The sequence below is a fragment of the Mustelus asterias genome, chromosome 12, assembly GCF_964213995.1.
Source record: "Mustelus asterias chromosome 12, sMusAst1.hap1.1, whole genome shotgun sequence".
Taxonomy (NCBI): Eukaryota; Metazoa; Chordata; class Chondrichthyes; order Carcharhiniformes; family Triakidae; genus Mustelus; species Mustelus asterias.
The window spans coordinates 107,221,595-107,242,413 of record NC_135812.1 but is presented as its reverse complement, the minus strand read 5'-3'; the positions used below and the strand labels follow the sequence as shown (position 1 = coordinate 107,242,413).

The 20,819-nt window shown below is 49.7% G+C and overlaps 1 protein-coding gene across 2 annotated transcripts in view; it reads left to right on the top strand.

The window, feature by feature from the left end:
* The window catches only part of LOC144501810 (carbonic anhydrase-related protein 10), a 448,509-nt gene that overhangs the window by 372,915 nt on the left and 54,775 nt on the right, over nucleotides 1-20,819 (top strand). For both annotated transcript variants that reach the window (XM_078225854.1, XM_078225855.1), the window contains exon 8: nucleotides 2,484-2,658. In XM_078225854.1, the coding sequence (XP_078081980.1) occupies nucleotides 2,484-2,658 (175 nt within the window). The remainder of the gene's footprint in view (nucleotides 1-2,483; nucleotides 2,659-20,819) is intronic.

The following is a 20,819-nucleotide window of genomic DNA, read 5'->3' as shown; positions in this document are numbered from 1 at the left end:
TGGAACCCGTACCCCAGTGAGAGTCAGTGTGTGTGGAACTGTATCCCAGTGAGAGTCAGTGTGTGTGGGACCCGTACCCCAGTGAGAGTCAGTGTGTGTGGAACCCGTACCCCAGTGAGGATCAGTGTGTGTGGAACCGTACCCCAGTGAGAGTCAGTGTGAGTGGGACCCGTATCCCAGTGAGAGTCAGTGTGTTTGGAACCCATACCCCCCTGAGAGTCAGTGTGTGTGGAACCCGTACCCCAGTGAGAGTCAGTGTGTGTGGAACCCGTAACCCAGTGAGAGTCAGTGTGTGTGGAACCCGTACCCCAGTGAGAGTCAGTGTGAGTGGGATCTGTACCCCAGTGAGAGTCAGTGTGTGTGGAACCCGTAACCCAGTGAGAGTCAGTGTGTGTGGAACCCGTACCCCAGTGAGAGTCAGTGTGAGTGGGATCTGTACCCCAGTGAGAATCAGTGTGTGTGGAACCCGTACCCCAGTGAGAGTCAGTGAGTGTGGCACCCGTACCCCAGTGAGAGTCAGTGTGTGTGGGACCTATACCCCAGTGAGAATCAGTGTGTGTGGAACCCATACCCAGTGAGAGTCAGTGTGTGTGTTGAACCTATCGCCAGTGAGAGTCTGTGTGTGTGGAACTGTATCCCAGTAAGAGTCAGCGTGTGTGGGATCCGTACCCCAGTGAGAGTCAGTGTCTGTGGCACCCGTACCCCAGTGAGAGTCAGTGTCTGTGGCACCCGTACCCCAGTGAGAGTCAGTGTCTGTGGCACCCGTACCCCAGTGAGAGTCAGTGTGTGTGGGATCCGTACCCCAGTGAGAGTCAGCGTGTGTGGGACCCGTACCCCAGTGAGAGTCAGTGTGTGTGGGATCCGTACCCCAGTGAGAGTCAGCGTGTGTGGGACCCGTACCCCAGTGAGAGTCAGTGTGTGTGGAACCCGTACCCCAGTGAGAGTCAGTGTGTGTGGAACCCGTACCCCAGTGAGAGTCAGTGTGAGTGGGATCTGTACCCCAGTGAGAGTCAGTGTGCGTGGAACCCGTACCCCAGTGAGAGTCAGTGTGTGTGGAACTGTACCCCAGTGAGAGTCAGTGTGTGTGGAACCCGTACCCCAGTGAGAGTCAGTGTGTGTGGGATCCGTACCCCAGTGAGAGTCAGTGTGTGTGGAACTGTACCCCAGTGAGAGTCAGTGTGTGTGGGATCCGTACCCCAGTGAGAGTCAGTGTGTGTGGAACCCGTACCCCAGTGAGAGTCAGTGTGTGTGGGACCCGTACCCCAGTGAGAGTCAGTGTGAGTGGGACCCGTATCCCAGTGAGAGTCAGTGTGTTTGGAACCCATACCCCCCTGAGAGTCAGTGTGTGTGGAACCCGTACCCCAGTGAGAGTCAGTGTGTGTGGAACCCGTAACCCAGTGAGAGTCAGTGTGTGTGGAACCCGTACCCCAGTGAGAGTCAGTGTGAGTGGGATCTGTACCCCAGTGAGAGTCAGTGTGTGTGGAACCCGTAACCCAGTGAGAGTCAGTGTGTGTGGAACCCGTACCCCAGTGAGAGTCAGTGTGAGTGGGATCTGTACCCCAGTGAGAATCAGTGTGTGTGGAACCCGTACCCCAGTGAGAGTCAGTGAGTGTGGCACCCGTACCCCAGTGAGAGTCAGTGTGTGTGGGACCTATACCCCAGTGAGAATCAGTGTGTGTGGAACCCATACCCAGTGAGAGTCAGTGTGTGTGTTGAACCTATCGCCAGTGAGAGTCTGTGTGTGTGGAACTGTATCCCAGTAAGAGTCAGCGTGTGTGGGATCCGTACCCCAGTGAGAGTCAGTGTCTGTGGCACCCGTACCCCAGTGAGAGTCAGTGTGTGTGGAACCCGTACCCCAGTGGGAGTCAGTGTCTGTGGCACCCGTACCCCAGTGAGAGTCAGTGTGTGTGGGATCCGTACCCCAGTGAGAGTCAGCGTGTGTGGGACCCGTACCCCAGTGAGAGTCAGTGTGTGTGGGATCCGTACCCCAGTGAGAGTCAGCGTGTGTGGGACCCGTACCCCAGTGAGAGTCAGTGTGTGTGGAACCCGTACCCCAGTGAGAGTCAGTGTGTGTGGAACCCGTACCCCAGTGAGAGTCAGTGTGAGTGGGATCTGTACCCCAGTGAGAGTCAGTGTGCGTGGAACCCGTACCCCAGTGAGAGTCAGTGTGTGTGGAACTGTACCCCAGTGAGAGTCAGTGTGTGTGGAACCCGTACCCCAGTGAGAGTCAGTGTGTGTGGGATCCGTACCCCAGTGAGAGTCAGTGTGTGTGGAACTGTACCCCAGTGAGAGTCAGTGTGTGTGGGATCCGTACCCCAGTGAGAGTCAGTGTGTGTGGAACCCGTACCCCAGTGAGAGTCAGTGTGTGTGGGACCCGTACCCCAGTGAGAGTCAGTGTGTGTGGGACCCGCACCCCAGTGAGAGGCAGTACTTTCAGCAATAACATTTGGAAAGTGAATATCTTTCACTCTTTCTTGTTGCAGATGCATTCTTTACGACTCTTGAGTCAGAATCAGCCCTCACAGATATTCCTGAGCATGAGTGATAATTTCAGGCCAGTGCAACCACTGAATAATCGCTGTATCCGAACCAACATCAACTTCAGCCTCCAGGGAAAGGACTGTCCCAACAATAGGGCCCAGAAGCTGCAATACCGAGGTGAGACTGCAGGGACATCCTCCCTCTGAGTGCTCCCACTCTACATACCCAACACCGTGCCCCTTCACCCTGACCCTGCAACCTTCACCCTGACCCTTCAGCAACACCCTGACCCTTCACCTTTCACCCTGACCCTTCACCTTCACCCTGACCCTTCACCTTTCACACTGACCCTTCACCCTGACCCTTCACCCTGACCCTTCACCCTGACCATTCACCCTAACACTTCACCCTTCAGCCTTCACCCTGACCTTTCACCTTCACCTTTCACCCTGACCTTCACACTGACCTTTCATCCTGACCCTTCACCCTGCCCCTTCACCATGTCCCTTCACCCTGACCCTTCACCCTTCACCCTGACCCTTCACCCTGACCCTTCACCCTGCCCCTTCACTCTGTCCCTTCACCCTGCCCCTTCACCCTGCCCCTTCACCCTGCCCCTTCACTCTGCCCCTTCACCCTGCCCCTTCACCCTGACCCTTCACCCTGCCCCTTCACTCTGACCCTTCACCCTGACCCTTCACCCTGACTCTTCACTCTGACCCTTCACTCTGACCCTTTACCCTCCCCCTTCACCCTGACCCTTCACCCTGACCCTTCACCCTGACCCTTCACCCTGACCCTTCACCCTGACCCTTCACCCTGACCCTTCACCCTGACCCTTCACTCTGACCCTTCACCCTGACCCTTCACCCTGACCCTTCACCCTGACCCTTCACTCTGACCCTTCACCCTGACCCTTCACCCTGACCCTTCACCCTGACCCTTCACCCTGACCCTTCACCCTCCCCCTTCACCCTGACCCTTCACCCTGACCCTTCACCCTCCCCCTTCACCCTGACCCTTCACCCTGACCCTTCACCCTGCCCCTTCACCCTGACCCTTCACCCTGACCCTTCACCCTGCCCCTTCACCCTGACCCTTCACTCTGACCCTTCAGCCTGCCCTGACATTTACTCCATTAATGTATCCTCACTCTCTATCCCAATGCCAAACCCAAATGTATCCCAGCAGCCTTTTATACGCTGCACTGTACCTTGACATTTTATCCCATCGCTATCCTGCCACACTGTTTGTCCCCTGTCACTGGCTGGCACTGAGTTGTGTAGTGTCATGGTTCTGAGCAGGGTGTGTGCTGGGTCAGTGACTACCGCTGCCAGTAACTGGGGCTCCACCGGGCCCTGTATTCCTGAGACCAGAATCCCAGGTTTTCACAGCCGCACCTGTCCCAAGACCAAAAAATCCTGCCCGAGGTCAACGGACATTCCCGCTGTCCGCCCCTCGCCCGCTCCGATTCCGTGGTGGGTGGGGCGGTAGAATTCGGACGACTGGATCCCGTTTCCAGCCGCTGTCCGGAGGCGCGAGGAGCCAGAATCGAGAGGAATGAGCTGGCCGCGATGTTAGTGAAGTGCCGCCAGAGAGAGCAGCTGTGGCCCCCGAGCCCAGCATGGCCCTGGGATTGGAGCTGGAATCGCGCTGACCTTTGTGCCTGAGGTCAGCGGGGGGGGCGGGGCGGGGCGGGGGGGGGGGGGGCGCGGGGGGGCGGGGCGGGGGGTGTGTGGGGGGGGGCGGGGGCTGTGGGGGACAGTCAGCATCGCAAAGTGATGATTTGGAAGCTGGGTGAGTGTGAGTCACTCACATGGAGGCTCTTTCTGTGTGTGCTGCATTGTGTAAATCTGTGGTTAGGAACCAATCACTTTTTAAGACCCTTCCAACTGGGTTAAATCTTTCAGCTCAGCTAACCGCCCAATGGGGATGAGCTGCGAATTTCTGTCCCCTCCACAATGATCCGAATAGACCCACCAGAGGTAAGTGTCACCTCCGAATGTGTGTCCAAATGCATATATATCCATAATCTATATATCATATAGATAGTATTTATGCATATATATCTCTCTATATATATCTCTCAGAGAAGATGCATCATATATTATATACATATAGCTGATGTATATGTGTATATATATATATAAAACTGCAGATATATAAAGGATATATGGAAAAAATATCATATTTCTGTGTCCATGTGTATCGATCATTATCTCCACACACACAGACATATATGAACATATATTAACATGTAGATATATACCACCAACAAGGGGGTCAACCCATGTTGCTCTGTCATTCCCAATGATATATATATTATAGATATGTTATATTTCAGGTTACATTAAGTATCAATAAATATATCATCAGAGATATTCCAAGTTCAAACTGAGGTCTGGATTCTCTTTGCCTCGACACACCCAGTCGCACAGCACAACACACACAATCTGAAAACATTGCTTCATAAACACTGACTCACTGTCACACTCACTGACTCACTGTAACATTCACTCACTCACTGTAACACTCACTGACTCACTGCCACACTCACTGACTGACTGTAACATTCACTCACTCACTGTAACACTCACTGACTCACTGTCACACTCACTGACTCACTGTAACATTCACTCACTCACTGTAACACTCACTGACTCACTGTCACACTCACTGACTCACTGTAACATTCACTGACTCACTGTAACACTCACTGACTCACTGTAACACTCACTGACTCACTGTAACATTCACTCACTCACTGTAACACTCACTGACTCACTGTCACACTCACTGACTCACTGTAACATTCACTCACTCACTGTAACACTCACTGACTCACTGCCACACTCACTGACTGACTGTAACATTCACTCACTCACTGTAACACTCACTGACTCACTGTCACACTCACTGACTCACTGTCACATTCACTCACTCACTGTAACACTCACTGACTCACTGTCACACTCACTGACTCACTGTAACATTCACTCACTCACTGTAACACTCACTGACTCACTGTCACACTCACTGAATCACTGTAACATTCACTCACTCACTGTAACACTCACTGACTCACTGTCACACTCACTGACTCACTGTAACATTCACTCACTCACTGTAACACTCACTGACTCACTGTAACACTCACTGACTCACTGTCACACTCACTGACTCACTGTAACACTCACTGACTCACTGTCACACTCACTGACTCACTGTAACACTCATTGACTCACTGTCACACTCACTGACTGACTGTAACACTCACTGACTCACTGAAACACTCACTGACTCACTGTAACACTCACTGACTCACTGTCACACTCACTGACTCACTGTAACACTCACTGACTCACTGTAACACTCACTGACTCACTGTCACACTCACTGACTCACTGTAACATTCACTCACTCACTGTAACACTCACTGACTCACTGTAACACTCACTGACTGACTGTAACATTCACTCACTCACTGTAACACTCACTGACTCACTGTCACACTCACTGACTCACTGTAACATTCACTCACTCACTGTAACACTCACTGACTCACTGTAACACTCACTGACTCACTGTCACACTCACTGACTCACTGTAACATTCACTCACTCACTGTAACACTCACTGACTCACTGTCACACTCACTGACTCACTGTAACACTCACTGACTCACTGTCACACTCACTGACTCACTGTAACATTCACTGACTCACTGTCACACTCACTGACTCACTGTAACACTCACTGACTCACTGTCACACTCACTGACTCACTGTAACATTCACTCACTCACTGTAACACTCACTGACTCACTGTCACACTCACTGACTCACTGTAACACTCACTGACTCACTGTCACACTCACTGACTCACTGTCACACTCACTGACTCACTGTCACACTCACTGACTCACTGTCACACTCACTCACACATGGTATCACTCACTGACTCACTGTCACACTCACTGACTCACTGTAACACTCACTGACTCACTGTCACACTCACTGACTCACTGTAACACTCACTGACTCACTGTCACCCTCACTGACTCACTGTAACACTCACTGACTCACTGTCACCCTCACTGACTCACTGTAACACTCACTGACTCACTGTAACACTCACTGACTCACTGTCACACTCACTGACTCACTGTCACCCTCACTGACTCACTGTAACACTCACTGACTCACTGTCACACTCACTGACTCACTGTAACACTCACTGACTCACTGTCACACTCACTGACTCACTGTAACACTCACTGACTCACTGTCACACTCACTGACTCACTGTAACACTCACTGACTCACTGTCACCCTCACTGACTCACTGTAACACTCACTGACTCACTGTCACCCTCACTGACTCACTGTAACACTCACTGACTCACTGTAACACTCACTGACTCACTGTCACACTCACTCACACATGGTATCACTCCCTGACTCACTGAAACACTCCCTGACTCACTGTCACACTCACTGACTCACTGTAACACTCACTGACTCACTGTCACACTCACTGACTCACTGTAACACTCACTGACTCACTGTCACACTCACTGACTCACTGTAACACTCACTGACTCACTGTCACCCTCACTGACTCACTGTAACACTCACTGACTCACTGTCACACTCACTCACACATGGTATCACTCCCTGACTCACTGAAACACTCCCTGACTCACTGTAACACTCCCTGACTCACTGTAACACTCCCTGACTCACTGTAACACTCACTGACTCACTGTATCACTCCCTGACTCACTGTAACACTCACTGACTCACTGTCACACTCACTGACTCACTGTAACACTCACTGACTCACTGTCACCCTCACTGACTCACTGTAACACTCACTGACTCACTGTCACCCTCACTGACTCACTGTAACACTCACTGACTCACTGTAACACTCACTGACTCACTGTCACACTCACTCACACATGGTATCACTCCCTGACTCACTGAAACACTCCCTGACTCACTGTCACACTCACTGACTCACTGTAACACTCACTGACTCACTGTCACACTCACTGACTCACTGTAACACTCACTGACTCACTGTCACACTCACTGACTCACTGTCACACTCACTGACTCACTGTCACCCTCACTGACTCACTGTAACACTCACTGACTCACTGTCACACTCACTCACACATGGTATCACTCCCTGACTCACTGAAACACTCCCTGACTCACTGTAACACTCCCTGACTCACTGTAACACTCCCTGACTCACTGTAACACTCACTGACTCACTGTATCACTCCCTGACTCACTGTAACACTCACTGACTCACTGTCACACTCACTGACTCACTGTAACACTCACTGACTCACTGTCACCCTCACTGACTCACTGTAACACTCACTGACTCACTGTCACCCTCACTGACTCACTGTCACACTCACTCACACATGGTATCACTCCCTGACTCACTGAAACACTCCCTGACTCACTGTCACACTCACTGACTCACTGTAACACTCACTGACTCACTGTAACACTCACTGACTCACTGTCACACTCACTGACTCACTGTAACACTCACTGACTCACTGTCACACTCACTGACTCACTGTCACACTCACTGACTCACTGTCACCCTCACTGACTCACTGTAACACTCACTGACTCACTGTCACACTCACTCACACATGGTATCACTCCCTGACTCACTGAAACACTCCCTGACTCACTGTAACACTCCCTGACTCACTGTAACACTCCCTGACTCACTGTAACACTCACTGACTCACTGTATCACTCCCTGACTCACTGTAACACTCACTGACTCACTGTCACACTCACTGACTCACTGTAACACTCACTGACTCACTGTCACCCTCACTGACTCACTGTAACACTCACTGACTCACTGTAACACTCACTGACTCACTGTCACACTCACTCACACATGGTATCACTCCCTGACTCACTGAAACACTCCCTGACTCACTGTCACACTCACTGACTCACTGTAACACTCACTGACTCACTGTCACACTCACTGACTCACTGTAACACTCACTGACTCACTGTCACACTCACTGACTCACTGTCACACTCACTGACTCACTGTAACACTCACTGACTCACTGTCACACTCACTGACTCACTGTAACACTCACTGACTCACTGTCACACTCACTGACTCACTGTCACACTCACTGACTCACTGTCACACTCACTGACTCACTGTCACACTCACTGACTCACTGTCACACTCACTGACTCACTGTAACACTCACTGACTCACTGTCACCCTCACTGACTCACTGTAACACTCACTGACTCACTGTCACCCTCACTGACTCACTGTAACACTCACTGACTCACTGTCACACTCACTCACACATGGTATCACTCCCTGACTCACTGTAACACTCACTGACTCCCTGTCACCGTCACGGACTCACTGTCACCCTCACTGACTCACTGTCACCCTCACTGACTCACTGTAACACTCACTGACTCACTGTCACCCTCACTGACTCACTGTCACCCTCACTGACTCACTGTAACACTCACTGACTCACTGTCACCCTCACTGACTCACTGTAATACTCACTGACTCACTGTCACCCTCACTGACTCACTGTCACCCTCACTGACTCACTGTCACACTCACTGACTCACTGTAACACTCACTGACTCTCTGTCACAGTCACTGACACCCTGTTACCCTCACGGACTCACTCTCACAGTCACTGACTCCCTGTATCACTCCCTGACTCACGGTAACACTCACTGACTCACTGTCACACTCACTGACTCCCTGTCACCCTCACTGACTCACTGTCACCCTCACGGACTCACTGTCACCCTCACTGACTCACTGTCACACTCAGTGACTCACTGTCACACTCACTGACTCACTGTCACCCTCACTGACTCACTGTAACACTCACTGACTCGCTGTATCACTCCCTGACTCACTGTATCACTCCCTGACTCACTGTAACACTCACGGACTCACTGTATCACTCCCTGACTCACTGTAACACTCACTGACTCACTGTAACACTCACTGACTCACTGTAACACTCACTGACTCACTGTATCACACCCTGACTCACTGGAACACTCACTGACTCACTGTAACACTCACTGACTCACTGAATCACTCCCTGACTCACTGTAACACTCACTGACTCACTGTAACACTCACTGACTCACTGTAACACTCACTGACTCACTGTATCACACCCTGACTCACTGGAACACTCACTGACACACTGTCACACTCACTGACTCACTGTAACACTCACTGACTCACTGTAACACTCACTGACTCACTGTATCACTCTCTGACTCACGGTAACACTCACTGACTCACTGTCACACTCACTGACTCACTGTAACACTCACTGACTCACTGTAACACTCACTAACTCACTGTAACACTCACTGACTCACTGGAACACTCACTGACTCACTGTCACACTCACTGACTCACTGTCACCCTCACTGACTCACTGTAACACTCACTGACACGCTGTATCACTCCCTGACTCACTGTATCACTCCCTGACTCACTGTAACACTCACGGACTCACTGTATCACTCCCTGACTCACTGTAACACTCACTGACTCACTGTATCACTCCCTGACTCACTGTAACACTCACTGACTCACTGTAACACTCACTGACTCACTGAATCACTCCCTGACTCACTGTAACACTCACTGACTCACTGTCACACTCACTGACTCACTGTCACACTCACTGACTCACTGTCACACTCACACACTCATGGTATCACTCCCTGACTCACTGTAACACTCCCTGACTCACTGTAACACTCCCTGACTCACTGTATCACACCCTGACTCACTGTATCACTCCCTGACTCACTGTAACACTCACTGACTCACTGTCACAGTCACTGACTCACTGTCACCCTCACGGACTCACTGTAACACTCACGGACTCACTGTAACACTCACTGACTCACTGTCACTTTCACTGACTCACTGTCACCCTCACTGACTCACTGTCACACTCACTGACTCACTATCACACTCACTGACTAACTGTCACACTCACTGACTCTGTGACACACTCACTGACTCACTGTCACCCTCACTAACTCACTGTCACACTCAGTGACTCACTGTCACACTCACTGACTCACTGTCACCCTCACTGACTCACTGTAACACTCACTGACTCGCTGTATCACTCCCTGACTCACTGTATCACTCCCTGACTCACTGTAATACTCACGGACTCACTGTATCACTCCCTGACTCACTGTAACACTCACTGACTCACTGTATCACTCCCTGACTCACTGTAACACTCACTGACTCACTGCCAGACTCACTGACTCACTGTATCACTCCCTGACTCACTGTAACACTCACTGACTCACTGTAACACTCACTGACTCACTGAATCACTCCCTGACTCACTGTAACACTCACTGACTCACTGTAACACTCACTGACTCACTGTAACACTCACTGACTCACTGTATCACTCCCTGACTCACTGGAACACTCACTGACACACTGTCACACTCACTGACTCACTGTAACACTCACTGACTCACTGTAACACTCACTGACTCACTGTATCACTCTCTGACTCACTGTAACACTCACTGACTCACTGTCACACTCACTGACTCACTGTAACACTCACTGACTCACTGTAACACTCACTGACTCACTGTAACACTCACTGACTCACTGGAACACTCACTGACTCACTGTAACACTCCCTGACTCACTGTGACACTCACTGACTCACTGTCACACTCACTGACTCACTGTCACCCTCACTGAATCACTGTAACACTCACTGACTCACTGTAACACTCACTGACTCACTGTAACACTCACTGACTAACTAGAACACTCACTGACTCACTGTAACACACCCTGACTCACTGTCACACTCACCGACTAACTGTAACACGCACCGACTCACTGTAACACTCACTGACTCACTGTAACACTCACTGACTCACTGTAACACTCACTGACTAACTAGAACACTCACTGACTCACTGTAACACTCACTGACTCACTGTCACACTCACCGACTAACTGTAACACGCACCGACTCACTGTAACACTCACTGACTCACTGTAACACTCACTGACTCACTGTATCACTCCCTGACTCACTGTAACACTCCCTGACTCACTGTAACACTCACTGACTCACTTTAACACTTACTGACTCACTGTATCACTCCCTGACTCACTGTAACACTCACTGACTCACTGTAACACTCACTGACTCACTGTATCACTCCCTGACTCACTGTAACACTCACTGACTCACTTTAACACTTACTGACTCACTGTATCACTCCCTGACTCACTGTAACACTCCCTGACTCACTGTAACACTCACTGACTCACTTTAACACTTACTGACTCACTGTATCACTCCCTGTCTCACTGTAACACTCACTGACTCACTGTATCACTCCCTGACTCACTGTAATACTCACTGACTCACTGTCACACTCACTGACTCACTGTCACCCTCACTGACTCACTGTCACCCTCACTGACTCACTGTCACAATCACTGACTCACTGTAACACTCACTGACTCACTGTAACACTCACTGACTCACTGTCACACTCACTGACTCACTGTATCACTCCCTGTCTCACTGTAAAACTCACTGACTCACTGTAACACTCACTGACTCACTGTAACACTCATTGACTCACTGGAACACTCACTGTCTCACTGTATCACTCCCTGACTCACTGTAACACTCCCTGACTCACTGTAACACTCACTGACTCACTGTAACACTCACTGACTCACTGCATCACTCCCTGACTCACTGTAACACTCACTGACTCACTGTCACACTCACTGATTCACTGTAACACTCACTGACTCACTGTAACACTCACTGACTCACTGTATCACTCCCTGACTCACTGGAACACTCCCTGACTCACTGTAACACTCACTGACTCACTTTAACACTTACTGACTCACTGTAACACTCACTGACTCACTGTAACACTCACTGACTCACTGTATCACTCCCTGACTCACTGGAACACTCCCTGACTCACTGTAACACTCACTGACTCACTTTAACACTTACTGACTCACTGTATCACTCCCTGTCTCACTGTAACACTCACTGACTCACTGTATCACTCCCTGACTCACTGTAACACTCACTGACTCACTGTCACCCTCACTGACTCACTGTCACCCTCACTGACTCACTGTCACACTCACTGACTCACTGTAACACTCACTGACTCACTGTAACACTCACTGACTCACTGTCACACTCACTGACTCACTGTATCACTCCCTGTCTCACTGTAATACTCACTGACTCACTGTCACACTCACTGACTCACTGTCACCCTCACTGACTCACTGTCACCCTCACTGACTCACTGTGACACTCACTGACTCACTGTCACCCTCACTGACTCACTGTCACACTCACTGACTCACTGTAACACTCACTGACTCACTGTAACACTCACTGACTCTCTGTCACAGTCACTGACACCCTGTTACCCTCACGGACTCACTCTCACAGTCACTGACTCCCTGTATCACTCCCTGACTCACGGTAACACTCACTGACTCACTGTCACACTCACTGACTCCCTGTCACCCTCACTGACTCACTGTCACCCTCACGGACTCACTGTCACCCTCACTGACTCACTGTCACACTCAGTGACTCACTGTCACACTCACTGACTCACTGTCACCCTCACTGACTCACTGTAACACTCACTGACTCGCTGTATCACTCCCTGACTCACTGTATCACTCCCTGACTCACTGTAACACTCACGGACTCACTGTATCACTCCCTGACTCACTGTAACACTCACTGACTCACTGTATCACTCCCTGACTCACTGTAACACTCACTGACTCACTGTAACACTCACTGACTCACTGAATCACTCCCTGACTCACTGTAACACTCACTGACTCACTGTAACACTCACTGACTCACTGTAACACTCACTGACTCACTGTATCACACCCTGACTCACTGGAACACTCACTGACACACTGTCACACTCACTGACTCACTGTAACACTCACTGACTCACTGTAACACTCACTGACTCACTGTATCACTCTCTGACTCACGGTAACACTCACTGACTCACTGTCACACTCACTGACTCACTGTAACACTCACTGACTCACTGTAACACTCACTAACTCACTGTAACACTCACTGACTCACTGGAACACTCACTGACTCACTGTCACACTCACTGACTCACTGTCACCCTCACTGACTCACTGTAACACTCACTGACACGCTGTATCACTCCCTGACTCACTGTATCACTCCCTGACTCACTGTAACACTCACGGACTCACTGTATCACTCCCTGACTCACTGTAACACTCACTGACTCACTGTATCACTCCCTGACTCACTGTAACACTCACTGACTCACTGTAACACTCACTGACTCACTGAATCACTCCCTGACTCACTGTAACACTCACTGACTCACTGTCACACTCACTGACTCACTGTCACACTCACTGACTCACTGTCACACTCACACACTCATGGTATCACTCCCTGACTCACTGTAACACTCCCTGACTCACTGTAACACTCCCTGACTCACTGTATCACACCCTGACTCACTGTATCACTCCCTGACTCACTGTAACACTCACTGACTCACTGTCACAGTCACTGACTCACTGTCACCCTCACGGACTCACTGTAACACTCACGGACTCACTGTAACACTCACTGACTCACTGTCACTTTCACTGACTCACTGTCACCCTCACTGACTCACTGTCACACTCACTGACTCACTATCACACTCACTGACTAACTGTCACACTCACTGACTCTGTGACACACTCACTGACTCACTGTCACCCTCACTGACTCACTGTCACACTCAGTGACTCACTGTCACACTCACTGACTCACTGTCACCCTCACTGACTCACTGTAACACTCACTGACTCGCTGTATCACTCCCTGACTCACTGTATCACTCCCTGACTCACTGTAATACTCACGGACTCACTGTATCACTCCCTGACTCACTGTAACACTCACTGACTCACTGTATCACTCCCTGACTCACTGTAACACTCACTGACTCACTGCCAGACTCACTGACTCACTGTATCACTCCCTGACTCACTGTAACACTCACTGACTCACTGTAACACTCACTGACTCACTGAATCACTCCCTGACTCACTGTAACACTCACTGACTCACTGTAACACTCACTGACTCACTGTAACACTCACTGACTCACTGTATCACTCCCTGACTCACTGGAACACTCACTGACACACTGTCACACTCACTGACTCACTGTAACACTCACTGACTCACTGTAACACTCACTGACTCACTGTATCACTCTCTGACTCACTGTAACACTCACTGACTCACTGTCACCCTCACTGACTCACTGTCACCCTCACTGACTCACTGTCACACTCACTGACTCACTGTAACACTCACTGACTCACTGTAACACTCACTGACTCACTGTCACACTCACTGACTCACTGTATCACTCCCTGTCTCACTGTAATACTCACTGACTCACTGTCACACTCACTGACTCACTGTCACCCTCACTGACTCACTGTCACCCTCACTGACTCACTGTGACACTCACTGACTCACTGTCACCCTCACTGACTCACTGTCACACTCACTGACTCACTGTAACACTCACTGACTCACTGTAACACTCACTGACTCTCTGTCACAGTCACTGACACCCTGTTACCCTCACGGACTCACTCTCACAGTCACTGACTCCCTGTATCACTCCCTGACTCACGGTAACACTCACTGACTCACTGTCACACTCACTGACTCCCTGTCACCCTCACTGACTCACTGTCACCCTCACGGACTCACTGTCACCCTCACTGACTCACTGTCACACTCAGTGACTCACTGTCACACTCACTGACTCACTGTCACCCTCACTGACTCACTGTAACACTCACTGACTCGCTGTATCACTCCCTGACTCACTGTATCACTCCCTGACTCACTGTAACACTCACGGACTCACTGTATCACTCCCTGACTCACTGTAACACTCACTGACTCACTGTATCACTCCCTGACTCACTGTAACACTCACTGACTCACTGTAACACTCACTGACTCACTGAATCACTCCCTGACTCACTGTAACACTCACTGACTCACTGTAACACTCACTGACTCACTGTAACACTCACTGACTCACTGTATCACACCCTGACTCACTGGAACACTCACTGACACACTGTCACACTCACTGACTCACTGTAACACTCACTGACTCACTGTAACACTCACTGACTCACTGTATCACTCTCTGACTCACGGTAACACTCACTGACTCACTGTCACACTCACTGACTCACTGTAACACTCACTGACTCACTGTAACACTCACTAACTCACTGTAACACTCACTGACTCACTGGAACACTCACTGACTCACTGTCACACTCACTGACTCACTGTCACCCTCACTGACTCACTGTAACACTCACTGACACGCTGTATCACTCCCTGACTCACTGTATCACTCCCTGACTCACTGTAACACTCACGGACTCACTGTATCACTCCCTGACTCACTGTAACACTCACTGACTCACTGTATCACTCCCTGACTCACTGTAACACTCACTGACTCACTGTAACACTCACTGACTCACTGAATCACTCCCTGACTCACTGTAACACTCACTGACTCACTGTCACACTCACTGACTCACTGTCACACTCACTGACTCACTGTCACACTCACACACTCATGGTATCACTCCCTGACTCACTGTAACACTCCCTGACTCACTGTAACACTCCCTGACTCACTGTATCACACCCTGACTCACTGTATCACTCCCTGACTCACTGTAACACTCACTGACTCACTGTCACAGTCACTGACTCACTGTCACCCTCACGGACTCACTGTAACACTCACGGACTCACTGTAACACTCACTGACTCACTGTCACTTTCACTGACTCACTGTCACCCTCACTGACTCACTGTCACACTCACTGACTCACTATCACACTCACTGACTAACTGTCACACTCACTGACTCTGTGACACACTCACTGACTCACTGTCACCCTCACTGACTCACTGTCACACTCAGTGACTCACTGTCACACTCACTGACTCACTGTCACCCTCACTGACTCACTGTAACACTCACTGACTCGCTGTATCACTCCCTGACTCACTGTATCACTCCCTGACTCACTGTAATACTCACGGACTCACTGTATCACTCCCTGACTCACTGTAACACTCACTGACTCACTGTATCACTCCCTGACTCACTGTAACACTCACTGACTCACTGCCAGACTCACTGACTCACTGTATCACTCCCTGACTCACTGTAACACTCACTGACTCACTGTAACACTCACTGACTCACTGAATCACTCCCTGACTCACTGTAACACTCACTGACTCACTGTAACACTCACTGACTCACTGTAACACTCACTGACTCACTGTATCACTCCCTGACTCACTGGAACACTCACTGACACACTGTCACACTCACTGACTCACTGTAACACTCACTGACTCACTGTAACACTCACTGACTCACTGTATCACTCTCTGACTCACTGTAACACTCACTGACTCACTGTCACACTCACTGACTCACTGTAACACTCACTGACTCACTGTAACACTCACTGACTCACTGTAACACTCACTGACTCACTGGAACACTCACTGACTCACTGTAACACTCCCTGACTCACTGTGACACTCACTGACTCACTGTCACACTCACTGACTCACTGTCACCCTCACTGAATCACTGTAACACTCACTGACTCACTGTAACACTCACTGACTCACTGTAACACTCACTGACTAACTAGAACACTCACTGACTCACTGTAACACACCCTGACTCACTGTCACACTCACCGACTAACTGTAACACGCACCGACTCACTGTAACACTCACTGACTCACTGTAACACTCACTGACTCACTGTAACACTCACTGACTAACTAGAACACTCACTGACTCACTGTAACACTCACTGACTCACTGTCACACTCACCGACTAACTGTAACACGCACCGACTCACTGTAACACTCACTGACTCACTGTAACACTCACTGACTCACTGTATCACTCCCTGACTCACTGTAACACTCCCTGACTCACTGTAACACTCACTGACTCACTTTAACACTTACTGACTCACTGTATCACTCCCTGACTCACTGTAACACTCACTGACTCACTGTAACACTCACTGACTCACTGTATCACTCCCTGACTCACTGTAACACTCACGGACTCACTTTAACACTTACTGACTCACTGTATCACTCCCTGACTCACTGTAACACTCCCTGACTCACTGTAACACTCACTGACTCACTTTAACACTTACTGACTCACTGTATCACTCCCTGTCTCACTGTAACACTCACTGACTCACTGTATCACTCCCTGACTCACTGTAATACTCACTGACTCACTGTCACACTCACTGACTCACTGTCACCCTCACTGACTCACTGTCACCCTCACTGACTCACTGTCACAATCACTGACTCACTGTAACACTCACTGACTCACTGTAACACTCACTGACTCACTGTCACACTCACTGACTCACTGTATCACTCCCTGTCTCACTGTAAAACTCACTGACTCACTGTAACACTCACTGACTCACTGTAACACTCATTGACTCACTGGAACACTCACTGTCTCACTGTATCACTCCCTGACTCACTGTAACACTCCCTGACTCACTGTAACACTCACTGACTCACTGTAACACTCACTGACTCACTGCATCACTCCCTGACTCACTGTAACACTCACTGACTCACTGTCACACTCACTGATTCACTGTAACACTCACTGACTCACTGTAACACTCACTGACTCACTGTATCACTCCCTGACTCACTGGAACACTCCCTGACTCACTGTAACACTCACTGACTCACTTTAACACTTACTGACTCACTGTAACACTCACTGACTCACTGTAACACTCACTGACTCACTGTATCACTCCCTGACTCACTGGAACACTCCCTGACTCACTGTAACACTCACTGACTCACTTTAACACTTACTGACTCACTGTATCACTCCCTGTCTCACTGTAACACTCACTGACTCACTGTATCACTCCCTGACTCACTGTAACACTCACTGACTCACTGTCACCCTCACTGACTCACTGTCACCCTCACTGACTCACTGTCACACTCACTGACTCACTGTAACACTCACTGACTCACTGTAACACTCACTGACTCACTGTCACACTCACTGACTCACTGTATCACTCCCTGTCTCACTGTAATACTCACTGACTCACTGTCACACTCACTGACTCACTGTCACCCTCACTGACTCACTGTCACCCTCACTGACTCACTGTAACACTCACTGACTCACTGTAACACTCCCTGACTCACTGTAACACTCACTGACTCACTGTAACACTCACTGACTCACTGTAACACTCCCTGACTCACTGTAACACTCACTGACTCACTGTAACACTCACTGACTCACTGTATCACTCCCTGACTCACTGTAATACTCACTGACTCACTGTCACACTCACTGACTCACTGTCACCCTCACTGACTCACTGTCACCCTCACTGACTCACTGTCACACTCACTGACTCACTGTAACACTCACTGACTGACTGTAACACTCACTGACTCACTGTCACACTCACTGACTCACTGCATCACTCCCTGTCTCACTGTAACACTCACTGACTCACTGTATCACTCCCTGACTCACTGTAATACTCGCTGACTCACTGTCACACTCACTGACTCACTGTATCACTCCCTGACTCACTGTAATACTCACTGAGTCACTGTCACCCTCACTGACTCACTGTCACCCTCACTGACTCACTGTCACACTCACTGACTCACTGTAACACTCACTGACTCACTGTAACACTCACTGACTCACTGTCACACTCACTGAATCACTGAAACACTCACTGACTCACTGTCACACTCACTGACTCACTGTAACACTCACTGACTCACTGTAACACTCACTGACTCACTGTCACACTCACTGACTCACTGAAACACTCACTGACTCACTGTCACACTCACTGACTCAGTGTAACACTCACTGACTCACTGTCACACTCACTGACTCACTGAAAAACCCACTGACTCACTGTCACACTCACGGACTCACTGTATCACTCCCTGACTCACTGTAATACTCACTGACTCACTGTCACACTCACTGACTCACTGTCACCCTCACTGACTTACTGTCACCCTCACTGACTCACTGTAACACTCACTGACTCACTGTAACACTCACTGACTCACTGTAACATTCCCTGACTCACTGTCACACTCACTGACTCACTGTCACACTCACTGATTCACTGTAACACTCACTGACTCACTGTCACCCTCACTGACTGACTGTGACACTCACTGACTCACTGTAACACTCACTGACTCACTGTCACCCTCACTGACTCACTGTAACACTCACTGACTCACTGTAACACTCACTGACTCACTGTCACACTCACTGCCTCACTGTCACACTCACTGTCTCAGTGTAACAGTCACTGACTCACTGTCACACTCACTGACTCACTGTCACACTCACTGACTCACTGTCACACTCACTGACTCACTGTTACACTCACTGACTCACTGTAACACTCACTGACTCACTGTCACACACACTGATTCACTGTTACACTCACTGACTCACTGTCACACACACTGATTCACTGTAACACTCTCTGACTCACTGTAACATTCACTGATTCACTGTCACACTCACTGACTCACTGTTACACTCACTGACTCACGGTTACACTCACTGCCTCACTGTCACACTCACTGACTCACTGTCACACACACTGATTCACTGTAACACTCTCTGACTCACTGTAACTTTCACTGACTCACTGTCACACTCATTGACTCACTGTCACACTCACTGACTCACTGTCACACTCACTGACTCACTGTCACACACACTGACTCACTGTCACACTCTCTGACTCACTGTAACATTCACAGACTCACTGTCACACTCATTGACTCACTGTAACACTCACTGACTCACTGTCACACTGGCTGACTCACTGTAACACTCACTGACTCACTGTAACACTCTCTGACTCACTGTAACATTCACTGATTCACTGTAACACTCACTGACTCACTGTTACACTCACTGACTCACTGTAACACTCACTGACACATTGTCACACTCACTGACTCACTGTCACACTCACA